Genomic DNA, 23,026 nt, shown 5'->3' with positions numbered 1-23,026 from the left:
AACTATGCAGAGTAAAAAAATTAAAATGGTAACACAAGAGAAATCAAATATATATATATATATATATATATATATATATATATATATATATATATATATATATATATATATACACATACAGTGGCGGCTTCTGAAAAAATTCTCAGGAGGGGCAATTTTTCTGATGATTTAGGTGACCTACACACATTTTAAAAAAGATATGTCCAGCAACAACATGAAGACAGGGGCAGCATATAAGTCAATACCAGAAGCATTTATTGACTGATCTGGGGAGATGGATTCCAGTTTCTGTGACAGATTATAAATAATCTCTGATGCCTTTGTTATATTAGCTTTTGGTTGAATGTACTGTCGTAGTAAATATATAATGTTATAGCTTGGTCTGACTAAAATCTTGTGCATGACCCATTTTGTGTTGGGCCTTTGTATTCAATACAATGAACAAGAGTCCTATCTTGTCAGCCTTGTCAGCAGGTGGCTAAGGATAACACCCACGCCATAGGTCTCTCAGTTCTTCCAACTCACGAGTTCTTGCCCTGAGGACACACACACACACACCCACACCCACACCCACACACAAATCATCACTGATTAACACACACACACACACATCATCACTGATAACAAACACACACACACACACACACACACACACACACTGATAACAAACACACACACACACACACACAAATCCTCTTCTCTTAGGCTGAACATCTGAAGACAGAGAACCCGACTCAGAGCCAATGCAACAGTGACACTAGCCTGGAGGTGACCTCGCCCAACTCATCAGGACCAATCAGAAGATCAGAACTACTAGATTCAACCTACTTCATTTTATTGTATAAAATGTCAGCACACAATGTTTAGGGGCTCTTCTGATAAACTCCCTACGAGTTTGACGACGCGGGTCCGTGCACGCGATTCCAGATATCTTTACCTCTGAATAAACTGCCTTATATTATACAATTATCCACCTTGTCCAAAAGTCTCTACTTGGTCTCCGTTCTCCAGTAAACTTGTTTTATCAACAATAGTAAGGTTCAATGACACAGAAAGCAGTTCAATGTCGGGGTACAGAGTCGCTCTCTTACCAGGATCGCGGTCCGCTCTGACCAGGGTGAAGCCGGCCGGCTCCACTTCTCTGTCCGGGACTCTGTCATCCAGCCAAGTCTCCCAGCTGTATTGGGATTACAGCTGCCTGCAGCGTTTTCATTATTTAGTCCGTTCCGTAGCGGGTATGTACACGATCAACAAGATCAGTCCAAAACCGAAGATCAGTCCAAAGCAGAATGTTTGCAGAATGTTTGTAAACTAAGTCTACAAATTAAAAACATAAAATAACGCCACACTGCAGGTCGCAACATAGACGCTGCTAGCCGCCATTGTCTTAGTTACGTTCAACGTTACGTCACGTATGACGAGCGCGTAAGTGCATGCCCACAGACACCCATAGAGAATGTATTGAAAGCTTTGAAATGTGAAAAAAATAGATTTTACATGACAGGCTATGAGAGACTTCTGGGCGATTTTCAACCTGACTGAAATCGCCCAAAAAACGGGCGGGGCCATTTGAAGCACGACTTTAGCCTGATTTGACATTTAGTGGCTGGCAGATCAGACGTGAACACTGATAACTGCTGTTGCCGTGATATAATTGATTAGAAAAAAAATCCCTTCCTTTTCCCGTTTGGCAGTGCGTCGCCCATATCGCCCTATTGAACAAGCCGCCCATGTATATATATATATATATATACATACACAGGGAGAACCAGTATCAGATCAAATGTGCAGAGGCACGAGGTATTTGAAGTAGATATGTACAGTCAGGGTAAAGTGACTAGGCATCTGGATAGGAAATAAGAGTAAAATAAAAAAAACAGAGTAGCAGCAACAAATGAGTATAAAAGTGTGCGCGGTGTCAACATGTGTTGGTTGTGTGGGAGTGTCAATGTAGTGTGTGTGAGATTGAATGTGTGTTTATAAACTCAGCTAAAAAAGAAACGTCCCTTTTTCAGGACCCTGTCTTTCAAAGATAATTCGTAAAAATCAAAATAACTTCACAGATCTTCTTGTAAAGGGTTTAAACACTGTTTAGGGTTTAAACACATGCTTGTTCAATGAACCATAAACAATTAATGAATATGCACCTGTGGAATGGTCGTTAAGATACTAACAGCTTACAGATGGTAGGCAATTAAGGTCACAGTTATGAAAACTTAGGACACTAAAGAAGCCTTTCTACTGACTCTGAAAAACACCAAAAGAAAGATGCCCAGGGTCCCTGCTCATTTGTGTGAACGTGCCTTAGGCATGCTGCAAGGAGGCATGAGGACTGCAGATGTGGCCAGGGCAATAAATTGCAATGTCCGTACTGTGAGACGCCTAAGACAGCGCCACAGGGAGACAGGACGGGCAGCTGATTGTCCTCGCAGTGGCAGACCACGTGTAACAACACCTGCACAGGATAGGTACATCCGAACATCACACATGCGGGACAGGTACAGGATGGCAACAACAACAACTGCCCGAGTTACACCAGGAACGCACAATCCCTCCATCAGTGCTCAGACTGTCGGCAATAGGCTGAGAGAGGCTGGACTGAGGGCTTGTAGGCCTGTTGTAAGGCAGGTCCTCACCAGACATCACCGGCAACAACATCGCCTATGGGCACAAACCCACCATCGCTGGACCAGACAGGACTGGCAAAAAGTGCTCTTCACTGACGAGTCGCGGTTTTGTCTGACCAGGGGTGATGGTCGGATTCGCGTTTATCGTCGAAGGAATGAGCGTTACACCGAGGCCTGTACTCTGGAGCGGAATCAAATCGATTTGGAGGTGGAGGGTCCGTCATGGTCTGGGGCGGTGTGTCACAGCTTTGTCGGACTGAGCTTGTTGTCATTGCAGGCAATCTCAACGCTGTGCGTTACAGGGAAGACATCCTCCTCTCTCTTGTGGTACCCTTCCTGCAGGCTCATCATGACATGACCCTCCAGCATGACAATGCCACCAGCCATACTTCTCGTTCTGTGCGTGAATGTCAGTGTTCTGCCATGGCCAGCGAAGAGCCTGGATTTCAATCCCATTGAGCACGTCTGGGACCTGTTGGATCGGAGGGTGAGGGCTAGGGCCATTCCCCCTAGAAATGTCTGGAAACTTGCAGGTGCCTTGGTGGAAGAGTGGGGTAACATCTCACAGCAAGAACTGGCAAATCTGGTGCAGTCCATGAGGAGGTTATGCACTGCAGTACTTCATGCAGCTGGTGGCCACAACAGATACTGACTCCCCCTTTGTTCAGGGACACATTATTAAATTTCTGTTAATCACGTCTGTGGAACCGGTTCAGTTTGTGTCTCAGTTGTTGATTCTTAATGTTCATACAAATATTTACACGTTAAGTTTGCTGAAAATAAACGCAGTTGACAGTGAGAGGACGTTTCTTTTTTGCTGAGTGTATATACAGTTGAAGTCGGAAGTTTACATACACATAGGTTGGAGTCATTAAAACTTGTTTTTCAACCACTCCACAAAATTCTTGTTAACAAACTATAGTTTTGGCAAGTCGGTTAGGACATCTACTTTGTGCATGACACAAGTAATTTTTCAAACAATTGTTTACAAACAGATTATTTCACTGTATCACAATTCCAATGGGTCAGAAGTTTACACTAAGTTGACTGTGCCTTTAAACAGCTTGGAAAATTCCAGAAAATGATGTCATGGCTTTAAAAGCTTCTGATAGGCTAATTGACATAATTTGAGTCAATTGGAGGTGTACCTGTGGATGTATTTCAAGGCCTACCTTCAAACGCAGTGCCTCTTTGCTTGACATCATGGAAAATCAAAAGAAATCAGCCAAGACCTCAGAAAAATAATTGTAGACCTCCACAAGTCTGGTTCATCCTTGGGAGCAATTTCCAAACGCCTGATGGTACCACGTTCATCTGTACAAACAATAGTATGCAGGTATAAATACCATGGGACCACACAGCCGTCATACCGCTCAGGAGGAAGAAGCGTTCTGTCTCCTAGAGATGAATGTACTTTGGTGCGAAAAGTGCAAATCAATCCCAGAACAACAGCAAAGGACCTTGTGAAGATGCTGGAGGAAACAGGAACAAAAGTATATATATCCACATTAAAACGAGTCCTATATCGATATAACCTGAAAGGCCGCTCAGCAAGGAAGAAGCCACTGCTCCAAAACCGCCATTAAAAAGCCAGACTACGGTCTGCAACTGCACATGGGGGAAAATATCGTACTTTTTGGAGAATTGTCCTCTGGTCTGATTAAACTAAAATGTTTGGCCATAACGACCATCATTATGTTTGGAGGAAAAAGGGGGTTGCTTGCAAGCCGAAGAACACCATCCCAACCGTGAAGCACGGGGGTGGTAGCATCATGCTGTGGGGATGCTTTGCTGCAGGAGGGACTGGTGCACTTCACAAAATAGATGGCATCATGAGGAAGGAAAATTATGTGGATATTTTGAAGCAACATCTCCAGACATCAGTCAGGAAGTTAAAGCTTGGTCACAAATGGGTCTTCCAAATGGACAATGACCCCAAGCATACTGCTAAAGTTGTGGCAAAATGGCTTAAGGACAGAGTGGCAATCACAAAGCCCTGACCTCACTGGGCAGAACTGAAAAAGCATGTGCGCGCAAGGAGGCCTACAAACCTGACTCGGTTACACCAGCTCTGTCAGGAGGAATGGGCCAAAATTCACCCAACTTATTGTGGGAAGCTTGTGGAAGGCTACCCGAAACGTTTGACCCAAGTTAAACAATTTAAAGGCAATGCTACCAAATACTAATTGAGTGTATGTCAACTTCTGACCCACTGGGAATTGGATAAAATAAATAAAAGCTGAAATAAATCACTCTACTACTATTCTGACATTTCACATTCTTAAAATAAAGTGGTGATCCTCAGAGGTGTGGACTCGAGTCATGTGACTTGGACTCGAGTCAGACTCGAGTCATGAATTTGATGACTTCAGACTCGACTCGACAAAATGTACAAAGACTTGCAACTCGACTTGGACTTTAACATCAATGACTCGTGACTTGACTTGGACTTGCGCCTTATGACTCGAGAAGACTTGCTACGAGGACTTGTAATGACTTGCAAAGGCTTGCTAAGAGGACTTGAAATGACTCGAAACTAAAATGTAGGACTTTGGACTCGACTTGAGACTTGATGGCTTTGACTTTTGACTCGACTTGGGACTTGCCTCATCTTTGACTCGACTTGACTCGGGACTCGAGGGCAAAGACTTGAGACTTACTTGTGACTTGCATAACAATGACTTTGTCCCACCTCTGGTGATCCTAACTGACCTAAGACAGGGAATATTTACTAGGATTAAATGTCAGGAATTGTGAAAAACTGAGTTTAAATGTATTTGGCTATGGTGTATGTAAACTTCCGACTTCAACTGTGTGTGTGTGTGTCTGTATATTCCACTACAGTTCAAAAGTTTGGGGTCACTTAGAAATGACCTTGTTTTTGAAAGAAAATAAAAAGGTCCATAAAAGGTCCATAAAATAACATCAAATTGATCACAAACACAGTGTACACATTGTTAATGTTGTAATTGGCTATTGTAGCTGGAAACGGCAGATTTTTTATGGAATATCTACATAGGCCCATTATCAGCAACCATCAGTCCTGTGTTCCAATGGCACAGTGTTTGCTAATCCAAGTTTATCATTTTAAAAAGGCTAATTGATCATTAGAAAACCCTTTTGCTAGCACAGCTGAAAACTGTTGTGCTGATTAAAGAAGCAATAAAACTGGCCTTCTTGAGACTAGTTGAGTATCTGGAGCATCAGCAATTGTGGGTTTGATTAAAGGCTCAAAATGGCCAGAAACAAATAACTTTCTGAAACTCGTCAGTCTATTCTTGTTCTGAGAAATTAAGGCTATTCCATGCGAGAAATTGCCAAGAAACTGAAGATCTCGTACAACACTGTACTACTCCCTTCACAGAATAGCGCAAACTGGCTCTAACCAGACTAGAAAGAGGAGTGTGAGGCCCCGGTGCACAACTGAGCAAGAGGACAAATACATTAGTGTCTAGTTTGAGAAACAGGGTCCTCAACTGGCAGCTTCAATAAATAGTACCCGCAAAACACCAGTCTCAACGTCAACAGTGAAGAGGTGACTCCGGGATGCTGACCTTCTAGGCAGAGTTGCAAAGAAAAAGCCATACAGTGGGGAGAACAAGTATTTGATACACTGCCGATTTTGCAGGTTTTCCTACTTACAAAGCATGTAGAGATCTGTAATTTTTTATCATAGGTACACTTCAACTGTGAGAGACGGAATCTAAAACAAAAATCCAGAAAATCACATTGTATGATTTTTAAGTAATTAATTTGCATTTTATTGCATGACATACAGTGGGAAAAAAAGTATTTAGTCAGTCACCAATTGTGCAAGTTCTCCCACTTAAAAAGATGAGAGTCCTGTGATTTTCATCATAGGTACACGTCAACTATGACAAACAAAATTAGAAAAAAAATCCAGAAAATCACATTGTAGGATTTTTAATGAATTTATTTGCAAATTATGGTGGAAAATAAGTATTTGGTCAATAACAACAGTTTCTCAATACTTTGTTATATACCCTTTGTTGGCAATGACACAGGTCAAACGTTTTCTGTAAGTCTTCACAAGGTTTTCACACACACTGTTGCTGGTATTTTGGCCCATTCCTCCATGCAGAATTCCTCTAGAGCAGTGATGTTTTGGGGCTATCGCTGGGCAACACAGACTTTAAACTCCCTCCAAAGATTTTCTATGGGGTTGAGATCTGGAGACTGGCAAGGCCACTCCATGACCTTGAAATGCTTCTTACGAAGCCACTCCTTCGTTGCCCGGGCGGTGTTTGGGATCATTGTCATGCTGAAAGACCCAGCCACGTTTCATCTTCAATGCCCTTGCTGATGGAAGGAGGTTTTCACTCAAAATCTCACGATACATGGCCCCATTCATTCTTTCCTTTACACCAGGGGTGTCAAACTCATTTTAGCTCAGGGGCCACATGGAGGAAAATCTATTCCCAAGTGGGCCGGACCGGAAAAATCATGGTATATATAACTTAAAAACAACAACTTCAGATTGTTTTCTTTGTTTTAATACGATCAACATACAACATAAAGCTGGAGCCTGAGGACAGTGTGTCCAAAATAGTACAAGCACAACATCACTATTAATCATAAAACACGTCAAGTTTATTTGAAAATTCTAAAGAAAAAGAACACACAAACACACAATGCCTCAGTGATTAACAGAACTGTTTCACAGATCACAGAACTATATCAGGGTGTCATTTCTCAGGCAGAAAAGTAGATAAAAATAATGAAATCCTGTTCCCCAAACAAGTGCAAGAACCACAGAGTAAAGAATAGGTTAAATATACAAATAAAATAAAATCAATTAAAAACAATAGCACATCAACATAAAAACATATAAACATAAATCTGAAAGCGTTGCTCCAACTCCCGTAACAGTCCAGTTATTTTATCTTTGAACCGCTTCATGTCTGCCACATGTTGGGTTGCGCATACATTTTTCAGACAGGGGAAGTGAGCTGCATCACCACCGGCAAGTTGCGTCTCCCACAATGACAGCTTCAACTTGAAAGAACGTATGCTGTCAAAATACTGCGTGACAACTTTGTTGCGCCCTTGCAGCTGTTTGTTCAAGTTATTCAGGTGCTCTGTAACATCCACCATAAATGCAAGGTCCGGCATCCATTCTGCGGAATGAAATTCTAACACTGGTTTGCCCTTTTCTTCCATGAACTGTTCAATTTATTCTCGTAAATCAAAGAAACGCCTCAGCACAGCACCTCGGCTTAACCATCTTACCTCAATGTGGTATGGCAGGCCATAGATGTGGTCTTTCTCTCTGAGAAGGCTGTCAAACTGACGGTGATTCAGGCTTCTGGATCGGATGAAATTAACAGTTTGGATGACCACCTTCATGACGTTATCCATCTTTAATGACTTGCAACACAAAGCCTCCTGGTGCAAAATACAGTGAAAAGTCAAAAAAATCACGTCCTCCATTTGCAGATTGCACTTTCTCTCTGAACTTTGTCACAACGCCTGCTTTTTTCCCGATCATTGAGGGCGCACCATCTGTAGCCAGGCTGACAGCGCGGGACCAGTCCACTCCGACCCTGTCCAGCGCGCCGACGAGTGCGGTAAAAATATCAGCTGCTGTCGTTGTATCTGTCATCGGCACCAACTCCACAAACTCCTCGGTGACGGTCAATGTGTCATCAACTCCGCGGATGAAAAAATGGCCAGTTGTGCAACATCTAATGTCCGTGCTTTCATCAATTGCAATCGAAAACGCAATAAATGACTTTACTTTTTGCTTCAACTGGCTGTCCAAATCCACTGAAAGATCGGAAATCCTGTCTGCAACTGTGTTTCTTGTCAGGCTGATATTTGCAAAAGCCTGCCGCTTTTCAGGGCACACAATCTCCGCTGCCTTCATAATGCATGTTTTTACAAATTCACCCTCACTAAATGGTTTTGAAGCTACTGCGATTTCATTAGCAATGAGGTAGCTAGCTTTCACTGCAGCGTCACTGATGTCTCGGCTGTGAGTAAACACAGACTGCTGTTTCTTCAGACCCGCCAACAGTTCATTCACCTTCTCTCATCTCCGCTGTCCTTGAAAGTTGTCATATCTGTCGGCATGAAGACTCACATAGTGGCGGCGAAGGTTATATTCTTTCAGCACTGCAACATGCTGTGAACACACCAAACATACAGCTTTCCCATTCAATTCCGTGATGAAATAGGATGACCATTTTTCTTGGAACACTCTGCACTCTGCGTCCACTTTTCTCTTTTTTGACAGAGACATATTGGGGCAATGAGGGTGCCAAAGCACATAATGTTAAAAGTAGAAGCCGTAATAAATATCGCGGGCAAAACAAAGTAGCTCATTGGCTGCACGTGCTTGACCTACTTGCTCTGCCCCGGTATAAACAGTTTGCTTGATTAACACAATTGCTATTGCGCCATCCAGTGGACGCAATTGGAACAGCAGTTTATTTTATTGAAAAATTGCAGTGCCTTTTTATACTTAAAAAAATATATATATCTTTTTTTTAATTTTTTTTCAAAATCATCTCGCGGGCCGGATTAAACCCGTTTGCGGGCCTGATCCGGCCCGCATGTTTGACACCCCTGCTTTACACGGATCAGTCATCCTGGTCCCTTTGCAGAAAAACAGCCCCAAAGCATGATGTTACCACCCCCATGCTTCACAGTAGGTATGGTGTTCTTTGGATGCAACTCAGCATTCTTTGTCCTCCAAACACGACGAGTTGAGTTTTTACCGAAAAGTTCTATTTTGGTTTCATCTGACCATATGACATTCTCCCAATCCTCTTCTGGATCATCCAAATGCTCTCTAGCAAACTTCAGACGGGCAGGGGGACACGTCTGGCACTGCAGGATTTGAGTCCCTGGCGGCGTAGTGTGTTACTGATGGTAGGCTTTGTTACTTTGGTCCCAGCTCTCTGCAGGTCATTCACTAGGTCCCCCCGTGTGGTTCTGGGATTTTTGCTCACCGTTCTTGTGATCATTTTGACCCCACGGGGTGAGATCGTGCGTGGAGCCCCAGATCGAGGGAGATTATCAGTGGTCTTGTATGTCTTCCATTTCCTAATAATTGCTCCCACAGTTGATTTCTTCAAACCAAGCTGCTTACCTATTGCAGATTCAGTCTTCCCAGCCTGGTGCAGGTCTACAATTTTGTTTTTGATGTCCTTTGACAGCTCTTTGGTCTTGGCCATAGTGGAGTTTGGAGTGTGACTTTTTGAGGTTGTGGACAGGTGTCTTTTATACTGATAACAAGTTCAAACAGGTGCCATTAATACAGGTAACGAGTGGAGGACAGAGGAGCCTCCATCTTTTTAAGTGGGAGAACTTGCACAATTGGTGGCTGACTAAATACTTTTTTTCCCCACTGTAAGTATTTGATCACCTACCAACCGGTAAGAATTCCGGCTCTCACAGACCTGTTAGTTATTCTTTAAGAAGCCCTCCTGTTCTCCACTCATTACCTGTATTAACTGCACCTGTTTGAACTCGTTACCTGTATAAAAGACACCTGTCCACACACTCAATCAAACAGACAGACTCCAACCTCTCCACAATGGCCAAGACCAGAGAGCTGTGTAAGGACATCAGGGATGAAATTGTAGACCTGCACCAGGCTGGGATGGGCTACAGGACAATAGGCAAGCAGCTTCAAATCAAATCAAATTGTATTGGTCACATGCGCCGAATACAACAGGTGCAGACATTACAGTGAAATACTTACTTACAGCCCTTAACCAACAGTGCATTTATTTTAAACAAAAAAAGTAAGAATAAAACAACAAAAAAAGTGTTGAGAAAAAAAGAGCAGAAGTAAAATAAAGTGACAGTAGGGAGGCTATATATACAGGGGGGTACCGTTGCAGAGTCAATGTGCGGGGGCACCGGCTAGTTGAGGTAGTTGAGGTAATATGTACATGTGGGTAGAGTTAAAGTGACTATGCATAAATACTTAACAGAGTAGCAGCAGCGTAAAAAGGATGGGGTGGGGGGCAGTGCAAATAGTCCGGGTAGCCATGATTAGCTGTTCAGGAGTCTTATGGCTTGGGGGTAGAAGCTGTTGAGAAGTCTTTTGGACCTAGACTTGGCACTCCGGTACCGCTTGCCGTGCGGTAGCAGAGAGAACAGTCTATGACTAGGGTGGCTGGAGTCTTTGACAATTTTGAGGGCCTTCCTCTGACACCGCCTGGTATAGAGGTCCTGGATGGCAGGAAGCTTTGCCCCAGTGATGTACTGGGCCGTACGCACTACCCTCTGTAGTGCCTTGCGGTTAGAGGCCAAGCAGTTGCCATACCAGGCGGTGATGCAACCAGTCAGGATGCTCTCGATGGTGCAGCTGTAGAATTTTTTGAGGATCTGAGGACCCATGCCAAATCTTTTTAGTCTCCTGAGGGGGAATAGGCTTTGTCGTGCCCTCTTCACGACTGTCTTGGTGTGTTTGGACCATAATAGTTCGTTGGTGATGTGGACACCAAGGAACTTGAAGCTCTCAACCTGTTCCACTACAGCCCCGTCGATGAGAATGGGGGCGTGCTCAGTCCTCTTTTTTTTCCTGTAGTCCACAATCATCTCCTTTGTTTTGGTCACGTTGAGGGAGAGGTTGTTGTCCTGGCACCACACGGCCAGATCTCTGACCTCCTCCCTATAGGCTGTCTCATCGTTGTCGGTGATCAGGCCTACCACTGTTGTGTCGTCGGCAAACTTAATGATGGTGTTGGAGTCGTGCCTGGCCATGCAGTGTTGGGTGAACAGAGAGTACAGGGGGGGACTGAGCACGCACCCCTGAGGGGCCCCCGTGTTGAGGATCAGTGTGGCAGATGTGTTGTTACCTACCCTTACCACCTGGGGGCGGCCCGTCAGGAAGTCCAGGATCCAGTTGCAGAGGGAGGTGTTTAGTCCCAGGATCCTTAGCTTAGTGATGAGCTTAGAGGGCACTATGGTGTTGAATGCTGAGCTGTAGTCAATGAATAGCATTCTCACGTAGGTGTTCCTCTTGTCCAGGTGGGAAAGGGCAGTGTGGAGTGCGATAGAGATTGCATCATCTGTGGATCTGTTGGGGCGGTATGCAAATTGGAGTGGGTCTAGGGTTTCTGGGATTATGCTGTTGATGTGAGCCATGACCAGTCTTTCAAAGCACTTCATGGCTACAGACGTCAGTGCTACGGGTCGGTAGTCATTTAGGCAGGTTCTCTTAGAGTTCTTGGGCACGGGGACTATGGTGGTCTGCTTGAAACATGTTGGTATTACAGACTCAGTCAGGGACATGTTGAAAATGTCAGTGAAGACACTTGCCAGTTGGTCAGCACATGCTCGGAGTACACGTCCTGGTAATCCGTCTGGCCCTGCGGCCTTGTGAATGTTGACCTGCTTAAAAGTCTTACTCACATCGGCTACGGAGAGCGTGATCACATAGTCATCCGGAACAGCTGGTGCTCTCATGCATGCTTCAGTGTTGCTTGCCTCGAAGCGAGCATAGAAGTGGTTTAGCTCGTCTGGTAGGCTTGTGTCACTGGGCAGCTCGCGGCTGTGCTTCCCTTTGTAGTCTGTAATAGTTTTCAAGCCCTGCCACATCCGACGAGCGTCAGAGCCAGTGTAGTATGATTCAATCTTAGACCTGTATTGACTCTGATGGTTCGTCGGAGGTCATAGCGGGATTTCTTATAAGCGTCCGGGTTAGAGTCCTGTTCCCTGAAAGCGGCAGCTCTGCCCTTTAGCTCAGTGCGGATGTTTCCTGTAATCCATGGCTTCTGGTTGGGGTATGTACGTACGGTCACTGTGGGGACGACATCATCGATGCACTTATTGATGAAGCCAGTGACTGATGTGGTGTACTCCTCAATGCTGTCTGAAGAATCCCGGAACATGTTCCAGTCTCATCTGACCACTTTTTTATTAACCGAATCACTGGTGCTTCCTGCTTCAGTTTTTGCTTATAAGCAGGAATCAGGAGGATAGAGTTATGGTCAGATTTGCCAAATGGAGGGCGAGGGAGAGCTTTGTATGCGTCTCTGTGTGTGGAGTAAAGGTGGTCTAGAGTTTTTTTCCCTCTGGTTGCACATTTAACATGCTGGTAGAAATTAGGTAGAACGGATTTAAGTTTCCCTGCATTAAAGTCCTTGGTAAGAAGGCAACAACTGTTGATGCAATTATTAGAAAATGGAAGAAGTTCAAGATGACGGTCAATCACCCTCGGTCTGGGGCTCCATGCAAGATCTCACCTTGTGGGGCATCAATGATCATGAGGAAGGTGAGGGATCAGCCCAGAACTAGACGGCAGGACCTGGTCAATGACCTGAAGAGAGCTGGGACCACAGTCTCAAAGAAAACCATTAGGAACACACTACGCCGTCATGGATTAAAATCCTGCAGCGCACGCAAGGTCCCCCTGTTCAAGCCAGCGCATGTCCAGGCCCATCTGAAGTTTGCCAATGACCATCTGGATGATCCAGAGGAGGAATGGGAGAAGGTCATGTGGTCTGATGAGACAAAAATAGTGCTTTTTGGTCTAAACTCCACTCGCCGTGTTTGGAGGAAGAAGAAGGATGAGTACAACCCCAAGAACACCATCCCAACCGTGAAGCATGGAGGTGGAAACATTCTTTGGGGATGCTTTTCTGCAAAGGGGATAGGACGACTGCACCGTATTGAAGGGAGGATGGATGGGGCCATGTATCGCGAGATTTTGGCCAACAACCACCTTCCCTCAGTAAGAGCATTGAAGATGGGTCATGGCTGGGTCTTCCAGCATGACAATGACCCGAAACATACAGCCAGGGCAACTAAGGAGTGGCTCCGTAAGAAGCATCTCAAGGTCCTGGAGTGGCCTAGCCAGTCTCCAGACCTGAACCCAATAGAAAATCTTTGGAGGGAGCTGAAAGTCCGTATTGCCCAGCGACAGCCCCGAAACCTGAAGGATCTGGAGAAGGTATGGAGGAGTGAGCCAAAATCCCTGCTGCAGTGTGTGCAAACCTGGTCAAGACCTACAGGAAACGTATGATCTCTGTAATTGCAAACAAAGGTTTCTGTACCAAATATTAAGTTCTGCTTTTCTGATGTATCAAATACTTATGTCATGCAATAAAATGCAAATTATTACTTAAAAATCATACAATGTGATTTTCTGGATTTTTGTTTTAGATTCCGTCTCTCACAGTTGAAGTGTACCTATGATAAAAATTACAGACCTCTACATGCTTTGTAAGTAGGAAAACCTGCAAAATCGGCAGTGTATCAAATACTTGTTCTCCCCACTGTATCTCAGACTGGGCAATAAAATAAAAGATTAAGATGGGCAGTCTGAGATATGGCTTTTTCTTGGATGAGCAAACACAACGTGCCATTGGAACACAGGACTGATGGTTGCTGATAATGGGCCTCTGTACGCCGATGTAGATATTCAATTAAAAATCAGCCGTTTCCAGCCATTTACAACATTAACAATGTCTACACTGAATTTCTGATCAATTTGATGTTATTTTAATGGACAAAAAAAATTGCTTTTCTTTCAAAAACAAGGAAATTTCTAAGTGACCCCAAACTTTTGAATGGTAGTGTATTTAGTCTAGTGAGTGTGCGTAAGTGATACATCTCTCCCAAAAGAGCAACATTCAAGGCCAAGCCCACAGATACCATTTTGGTGACAATCAAATGAGAAGAATAGACTGTGGTATTCTGTTAGTACAGGAGCTCAGAGAGGAGAAATAAGCCAACCAGAAAGCGGAAAGAGACTGTTAGTAGCTAGGGATTGGCAATTGAAATTATTTCACTATTCTAACATCATGATTTTTTTTGGGGGGGTGGATATCCGGAGAGTCTCCAAAAAATATATTTCAAAAATGTTCTACTCTTTTGACCAATCATAATGACGCAAAATGCCACAATAGCAGACAGTGTGCAGTTTTTTTTTTTCAGGGGGTAGCTTTTGGCTAAAGGTAGGCTAACAGCAACGGTGAACCAAGACTGATGTTTGCCATCATAGAACTGATTTGGTAAAAATAAAATGGTTTTCTGGTGATGCATTGATACGTGTCAGGTCTTGTGGACCCTCCGTAGGTGGCCTAATAGGCCTGTAGCCTAATCACTATTTGAAGTGGGGGGGGAAGCATACCGTTGTCAGGGCTGACTGGAGGGCTAAATGCACAACCCATAGCCCACGAGGGAGAAAAATTGCTTGAAAATAAAACAATCACTTTGTGCGTCCTCACAACTGTAAGCTACATTTACAGTGTGCAACTGAAAACAATACAAAGTCTAAGCCACGTGACGTCTGAAGCAGCCGTAGCTCAGTAAGCTACATAAACACTACATTCTAAAAAAAATTGTTTTACAAGAATTAAGCATTTCAAATGTCATGGTATATTCTTGTGTGGCACAATGTAACATGTCCATGTTACACTGAGCAAAAATATAAAAGCAACATGTAAAGTGTTGGTCCCATGTTTGATGAGACATTTTCCAGACGCACAAAAATCATATTTCTTTAAAATGTTGTGTACAAATTTGTTTACATCACTGTTAGTGAACATTTCTCCTTTGCCACTATAATCCATCCACCTGACAGGTGTGGCATATCAAGAAGCTGATTAAAACAGCATGATCATTACACAGATGCACCTTGTGCTGGGGACAATAAAAGGCCACTTTAAAATGTGCCGTTTTGTCACACAACACAATGCCACAAACGTCTCAAGTTGACGGACCGTGCAATTGGCATGCTGACTGCAGGAAAGTCCACCAGAGCTGTTGCCAGAGAATTGAATGTTCATTTCTCTACCATAAAACTTCCTCCAACGTCGTTTTAGAGAATTTAGCAGTACGTCCAACCGGCCTCAATAGTGCAGACCACTTGTAACCACGCCAAGCCCAGGACCTCCACATCCGGCTACTTCACCTGCGGATCGTCTGAGGGGAGGTGGGTGCTGAGGAGTATTTCTGTCTGTAATAAAGCCCTTTTGTGGGGGAAAAGAAAAGCATTCTGATTGGCTGGGCCTGGCTCCAAGGCCCACCCATGGCTGCACCCCTGCCCAGTCATGTGATCTATAGATTAGGACCTAATGAATTTCAGATTTCCTTATATGAACTGTAACTCAGTAAAACCTTTGAAATTGTTGCGTTTATATTTTTGTTCAGTATAATTTAAGGCCGGGGCTACGAATACAGTTTTGACCCCCGCCCCTCTGGAAACATCTTTCTCAAATCTAAGGATCCGAATCATGTTCTGTCCATGTGTTATTTTACACACACTCACATTTCGCTCTTTACTCACCCTCTTCTGAACCCTCAACCAATTTGATGATGTAGCCTCTCTCTGCCTCATTTTTGAACAGCTGCAATTTGAAAGAACATTCCAAAAATACTGTATGTATGAAGGATACAACCTTCTGTCTGTTGTAATGCCTATTGCCGTAGCACAAGCAAGATGCAGTCCACACATTGCATTAAGCAAAAACAATTACCGTTGTGTGATGTAATCTTTATAGTTATGCTACCATATAGCCAGCAGTCTGCCTCCTGTTTAGCCAATGTTTGCAATGCTGAAAAAAAGAACATTAAAATCGCTATTGAATGCCTGTCTGTGTCTTGCTTGTTTGATATGCTGTGTAGGCTACATATAGATTGCCTAAATAGCTGCATGTAACTCCCCACGTTTGTGTCGTGCTTATGTTTGCAATAGCCTAGGCTACTGTCACAACAGACAACTACGTTTATTCAAACTATTTTGTGTACAAGCGGCAGCGGAGTCACAGAGTGACTGAACAGCAGATGAAAGGAGGTAGGCTAGTGGATCCCGCATGTTAAAAATACGGAGATTTCTGCACAACAGCAAGTCGGGTTTCAGAAAATCCCTAACTGCAGCCACTCCATTAATTTAAACAGACAAAGCTTGTTCATTGTTCAATAGGATCAACAACAAAAAAATTATGACCACGGGGGGGTACTCCAGGCAGAGCAAAATTTTAAAAAGGTTTGGAACCACTGCCCTAGGTACCCTTTGAAAGACTATAGATATATATGTGCCATATTGCTTATTCCAATGCAACCCTTTCTGATCCACTATCTGTGAGTGCCAACAGATACAGCATACCCTCTCCGAATCCTAGCATGAACTATTAGGGTGGGAAATGCAAAACTGACTTTGGGTCACTTTGAAACTATACCTTCATTATGTCCAGCACAGCCTGGCAGGCCTCCTCCTGGTCCTTGGCAACAATGACACCCTTCCCTGCAGCCAGGCCACTGGCCTTCACCACCAGAGCAGGAAAACTGGCCCTGGTGTCAACACAGGGGTCAGGGGTTAAAGGTCAGAGAGCCGCAAAGGCAGGGTAAATTCTATTTCAATTCAGGAGATGGGTAGAAATTAATCTCACAAATTACACATTGTTGAGATGACACACAGCGAGCAGACTCAAACTGGGGACAGACTACCTGGACTTGTCCAATAAGAAACACTGTTTTCAATTGCAAATAATTTTCCTATGGTGTGCCCTAATGAACTCATATCTCTCCAACACCCCCACCCCGGTACTGACGTGCGGATGTAGCTGCAGGCCTCCTGTGGGTCGGTGAAGGAGCACCAGCGGGCTGTGGGGATGCCGTGACGGTCCATAAAGGCCTTGGAGAAACTCTTACTGGCCTCCAGCTGGGCAGCCTTCGCTGAGGGGCCGAAACACGGGACCCCCGCCGCTTGCAGGTCATCTACCATGCCTAAGAGGGGGGGGGGGCAGATCAGATGGGAACGAAAGCGAGCGGATGAATGGGGATGGGAAAGAGGGACCAGAGAAAAATGGGAGGAAAGGAAAAGCATTATATTTGCAGTGCAGTGATAATTATATATATTTTTTACACCTTTATTTATCCAGGTGAGTCAATTAAGAACAAATTCTTATTTACAATGACGGCCTGGCCAACTTGGCATTTCCATTGTACCTGTACTGTTTCAGATGGCTGAATATGAAATGGGGAAGATAAGGATGTGTGCCACTCACCTGCTGCCAGAGGCACCTCAGGCCCTACCACCACCAGCCCCACGCTATGCTCCTTACAGAACTGAGCCAGAATAGAGTGGTTACTCACTGACACCTCTGTGCAGATGGGGGGGGAGAAAGACGCACACAAATTTCAGATGCAACGGAGTGGCTAAGAGTTTTTTTTTTTTGATCACCTGACATGACCAGGAATTGTATGATCATGAAATGCGATCTCCAACTTCTCACCAGAGTTGGAGATCTTTCCACAGTTGGTGGTGCCAGCGTTCCCCGGTGCCACCAGGACCTGCTGGATGTGTGGCGACTGTGCCAGCTTCCATGCCAGGGTGTGTTCCCGCCCACCACTGCCAATCACCAGCACTCGCTCTGCCATGGCAACTGAATTACAGGTAGAAGGAAGAACCAATCACACAACATACACAAATGATCAAATCACCGAACCAGGGTGGTGCTCAGTAAGACAACATCATGGAACTTTCAGATATAAATATATTCTGTAGAACAGAAATACTTCTCTGTCATGTAGAATAAAAGAAACGTGTCAGCTCAATATAATACATTTCTATCTGCAACCTTCAGAAACAGAACATTGCACCCTTCTGAATTCAATCCAGGTTAGTCTCTGGGCACTAACCGCGACAGTAAATAAAACAGTTTCTCAAATTACTTTAATTTATAATCCATAAAGGAAGCCATTTAATTGCATGTGAAAATTGACCTATGGTGCAGGGAGTCAGAAAATGAGGACCTTCCCCAAGGCCTCATCATCAGGCTGCTGTGAAAGATTGGTGACCTTTTGCTGGGGCCTAGCACTTAAATCACCTATTCATATGTCACATTGGTAGGGACACTGCCACCCATTAAAAACTGTCTCCAATTAGTTGTCATTGTCCAAGAGCCCATTCTGTGTAGGGACCCATTAAAGACGATGCTTCCTTTGCGTAAAAAACATTTTAAGCGACACATGATGTAGCAGTGTGTTAATGACAGTAGAAATAGGTTGGGGGGACTAAAATTGTACAACCCCTTGAATACTGTATGCGTTTAATTTGCCTCAGAAAGACGTTGTACATAAGGGATGGGCAGTGGGCAGCCCTAGGGCCTCGGATCAATTTCCAAAATTGGGAACTATGTCGGGTCTCAACTTACTGTTGCGAGTTAGAGTAGTAGAATACACAAGGTGCAATTTCAACATTTGGTTATGGATCAGCAGTTTTTCTTCTAACATCAATCACTGATAGTCAATTAGGGATTGCTAAATTAGCTGGCCGCTAACATATCTCAACTTGTTATCATGGTCCAATTAACGGCTGGGGGGTAGGAGGGATGTAAGTATGCAGACCCTCAAGCAACTGTGCCCCTGATTATGAGTTCATATTTTTTGTGGCCCCCACCCGCATCAAAGTTCGCTATCACTGTTGTAGATGGCTTATATTTGGGTTGAAGAAGTGATGGGTATGCCTTTGCCCCAATCAATACTCCCCACAACACAAACAAACCAAGGGGTCAGAGTTTAAACCAGTCCTATCTCCCATTTTACCCAGTTGCCAAACTTTATCGAACGTTGCAGATAGAAATGCCATGAATAGAGCCTATGTGATTTCTTATTCTACATCCAATTTGTAAGTGGCTCTGGATAAGAGCGTCTGCTAAATGACGTAAATGTAAATGTATAGAGGCATGTTTGATCTACTTCGCCTATTTCTATCTGAATGTTCAATCCTGTTGAATGCGCCCCTGGATGGTCATGGTTCGAAGGGATCAGTTGTCAAATTAACATCAGATTTTACTTTTCATGGCAGGTTAGGAGAACTTAAGCAGCAGGCTAGGATAATTAACGTAGCCGGTCAGGATAATTTGGTTAAAAACACATTTTTACGTTAATTTGACAAAAGCTGGATCCTTTCTAGCCATGACCCCCCTGGAATGCCCTATAAACCTACTGATACAATTCCTGAGGAGTATGTACCGTATCTAGGTTACATCAGCAGACTATCAAATGTGATTTTCCATACAACGCAATAGATAATGTGAGTAGCACGATGCGCGTGGTTTCCAATTAGTCGACTCGCTCCCTTTGATTGGAATCACTCGCTCATGTGACTCACGAGGCAATGGGACTATTAATTTACAGAGGACAGAACTTTTGAAGAGATAATTTGCTCAAATATTTGTCCGCAGGCAATCGCTTTTTTATCAGCACAATTGATGCAATCAGTCCTAAAAACACAGGGTGGCAACGAGCAATTTTATTACTAAGTTTGCTGACCAGTGATGGCAGTATGAAAAATGTATGCACTCACTAAGTGTAAGTCGCTCTGGATAAGACAAAAAAATAATAATGATCCCACTGGTTACAATGTAACAAATGTGGGTGAAATGGCTCCACAAGCAAAGTTAACCTACATAGTTAGCTAGCTACAACTGTAGCCAACTAGTTACAGCTTTTGAGTTCAGCCACACTCACTGTCATCGTTTGCTAACAAGTTGTGGTCCTCTGTAGCTCAATTGGTAGAGCATGGCGCTTGTAACGCCAAGATAGTGGGTTCGATCCCCGGGACCACCCATACGTAAAAATGTATGCACACATGACTGTAAGTCGCTTTGGATAAAAGCGTCTGCTAAATGGCATATTATTATTAAGTTCATTGACGTATCTATATATTAGCAGCCACATGCAAAAATAGTAACAAAAAGCATCCTCTTTCGAAATTAGCCGTGTTCTTGTATTTTACCTAGGTAGCCAACTTCCCCATGATTCCAAGTTGTAGTTAGCATCGCATCACGATGGTAAAACTTTGACTCAGTGACCACACGTGCAACACTGGAAGTTCTCATAAAAACAACTTAGTTGAAGTCTATTAAAGCCAAACTCACATGTATCTTTTGCAGTGCCTGGTTAGTATTTTTGATGACAGAGCCCACGTCCAGATGTAATTTCCTTGCCAACAGCTCGGGGAGACTGCCCTATTTGCACAGGGAGTATTTCAGCGTTAATGTGCTAGTCGATACTAGCAATTCGTAAATTTCCGAACTGCTTCTGCTTGTAGTTATACACGTGCCGCGTTCAACCAGTAACAAGTCGGACATTTCCTATTTTCCTTGTTCCAACTAGCACCTGAATGCAGCATATCAACTATCAAACCACGTGGACACAAAATGATACGCAACCGTGTTTGTTTAGCTTTTAAACGCGGGTCAAATAATGGATAAATGTAACTTCTATAGGGCATTTATTTAGGTAGTGTCTAGTAAAAGGTCTTACAATAGAGTTTATCATGTGCATATCAAGTTTTGTTTCTGTAAAACATTTGTTAACTTCCTTAGCCTGTAGTCGTTTTTTCATTCAGAGAATCATGGGAGTTGTAGTTTTTAGGCCAAATCTTGTTCTATATTTTTAACCTGAAGAGCAGGGGTATTCAACTCTTAAAGGCGCTGTGTGGTCAATCCGACTTCTGCATTGGCCGTGCAGCATTTTCGATGATACGGCCTCTGCAGAAGTCAGGGCATTCATATGTCTTGCTCTTAGTGGAGCAGTGTTGGTGCGGTCATCTTCAGGACAGGAATACCGGCTTACTTAACGGAGGAATAAACACACATGTTCATCGTTGGTGTTTCAACCAGAACGCGGGAAAATGCCCTTTCTTTATTTTCGCACATGCGCAGTTGTACATCTCTCATAGGGCATAACTGTACCAGTGTAAGAACACAATTTATAGCATATTAGTCTATATGTTAACACCCCCACTTGCTCTTATACTGTACAAGTCGTATTCAACCTAACTATCAACACATTTAGCTTACAGTTATACATCTCACAAATGTCAGTTTACATTCCAAACATATAACCCAATAATTTTTCATTTTTGAACTTCGTTACTTAACATTTCTTTTACACTTGTGAGTGAGTCACTATCACTAGCAGCGATAATTAGATCATCGACCCAAATTATCAAAATGATCCTTTCTGTTGCAGTTTGTTTGTTGTAAACACAGTGATCAGCTGGGTTCTGTGTAAAACCATTTTCACTAAGGTGATCATGCAACATTTTGTTCCAGTTCCTTCCTGACTGTTTCAGGCCGTACAGTGACTTGTTCAGTTTGCAGACTAGTTGCTCACCTGTATCTGACCTGACTTCAAAACCCTCTGGTTGCTCCATGTACACTTCACAGTCAATAGGAGCATGTAGATATGCTGTTTTGACATCCATCTGATGTAACTCTAAGTCATACTGAGCTGCTAGCTGCATCAAACAACGTACTGATGTCATATTTGCAGTTGGAGAAAAAGTCTCCTTATAGTCTATTCCTGCCACTTGACTATATCCCTTTGCAACATATCTTGCCTTGTATGTCTCAGTCTCATCTGAATTGTTTTTGACCGCATAGACCCACCTGCCCCCCACTGCATTTTTACCCTCTGGCAGTGTGGTCAATGTGAATGTATCATTTTCCCTAAGGGAATCCATCTCCTCCTTCATAGCAGTAGCCCAAATCTCTGATTTTGGTGAAATCATTGCTTCTTTGAAGGTTTGTGGTGCATTGCACATTACTCTGTAGCAGTAGTCAACACTAGGTGGTATCTGGTCATCACACTTCACTTTACACTCATAGTCTTTTAAGTACTGTGGCTTCTTCCTCTCTCTGTCTGGATAGCGTGGACTCTGACTATCTGAAGTCTCGATTTGCACATCTTGTGTCTCTTCGGAATTTTGATCTGCTATCTTGGCTTTTGGCATGGGGGGATTGAAATCTCTCCCCCATGAAGATCATCACTCATTTCCAAATCTGTCTGAGTTTGGCGTTCGACTACACCTTTTGTAACGAACTTGACTAATCTCTTTTAAGAACTTTTCCAGTGTCTGGGTAGTAGACTAGGTATGCTGGACTATTTTTATCATACCCGACAAAAATACCCTTTTCACATCTTGAGTCCAACTTTTTCTTGTTCTGTCTGTATGCATAGCAAACAGATCCAAATTCTTTCATCTTTGAAAGATCAGGCTTTCTCCCAGTAAACATGTAGTGTGGAGTCTGTCCTACACGCTTATTGTAACACCTATTGCGAATTACTGCAGCAGTCATTACAGCATATGTCCACAATTTCTTTGGTAGGTTGCTCTCAAGTAGCATGCATCTTGCCATTTCAAACAGTGTTCTCCAATTTCTCTCAGCGGTCCCATTTTGATGGGGTGAGTAAGGGGCTGAAGTTTCATGTCTTATGGCATTCTTACTGAGCAGTGACTGGAACTCTTTGGCTGTGTACTCTGTGCCATTATCTGACCTGACACACTTTATTTTTCCATAAGGGGCCACATCAGCAATAAACTTCTCAGTAGCTTTTACAGTATCACTTTTTGCTTTTAGGAAATACACAAAAACTGCCCCTGAATAATCATCCGTAAATGC

At 43.5% G+C, this 23,026-nt stretch overlaps 1 protein-coding gene across 1 annotated transcript in view; it reads right to left on the bottom strand.

Annotated features, from left to right (window-relative positions):
- The window catches only part of LOC121535944 (trifunctional purine biosynthetic protein adenosine-3), a 36,538-nt gene extending 15,836 nt beyond the window's left edge, over positions 1 to 20,702 (bottom strand). Inside the window, 5 exon segments of the mRNA XM_041843162.2 lie at positions 16,790 to 16,901; positions 17,162 to 17,336; positions 17,618 to 17,713; positions 17,846 to 17,995; positions 20,495 to 20,702. Coding sequence (XP_041699096.2) covers positions 16,790 to 16,901; positions 17,162 to 17,336; positions 17,618 to 17,713; positions 17,846 to 17,990 — 528 coding nt within the window. The 5' untranslated portion in view covers positions 17,991 to 17,995; positions 20,495 to 20,702.
- Positions 20,703 to 23,026: the final 2,324 nt, after the last annotated feature.

The sequence above is a fragment of the Coregonus clupeaformis genome, unplaced genomic scaffold, assembly GCF_020615455.1.
Source record: "Coregonus clupeaformis isolate EN_2021a unplaced genomic scaffold, ASM2061545v1 scaf1083, whole genome shotgun sequence".
Classification (NCBI taxonomy): Eukaryota; Metazoa; Chordata; class Actinopteri; order Salmoniformes; family Salmonidae; genus Coregonus; species Coregonus clupeaformis.
The sequence above is the reverse complement of the archived record's forward strand: the minus strand, read 5'-3'. Positions and strand labels throughout refer to the sequence as shown.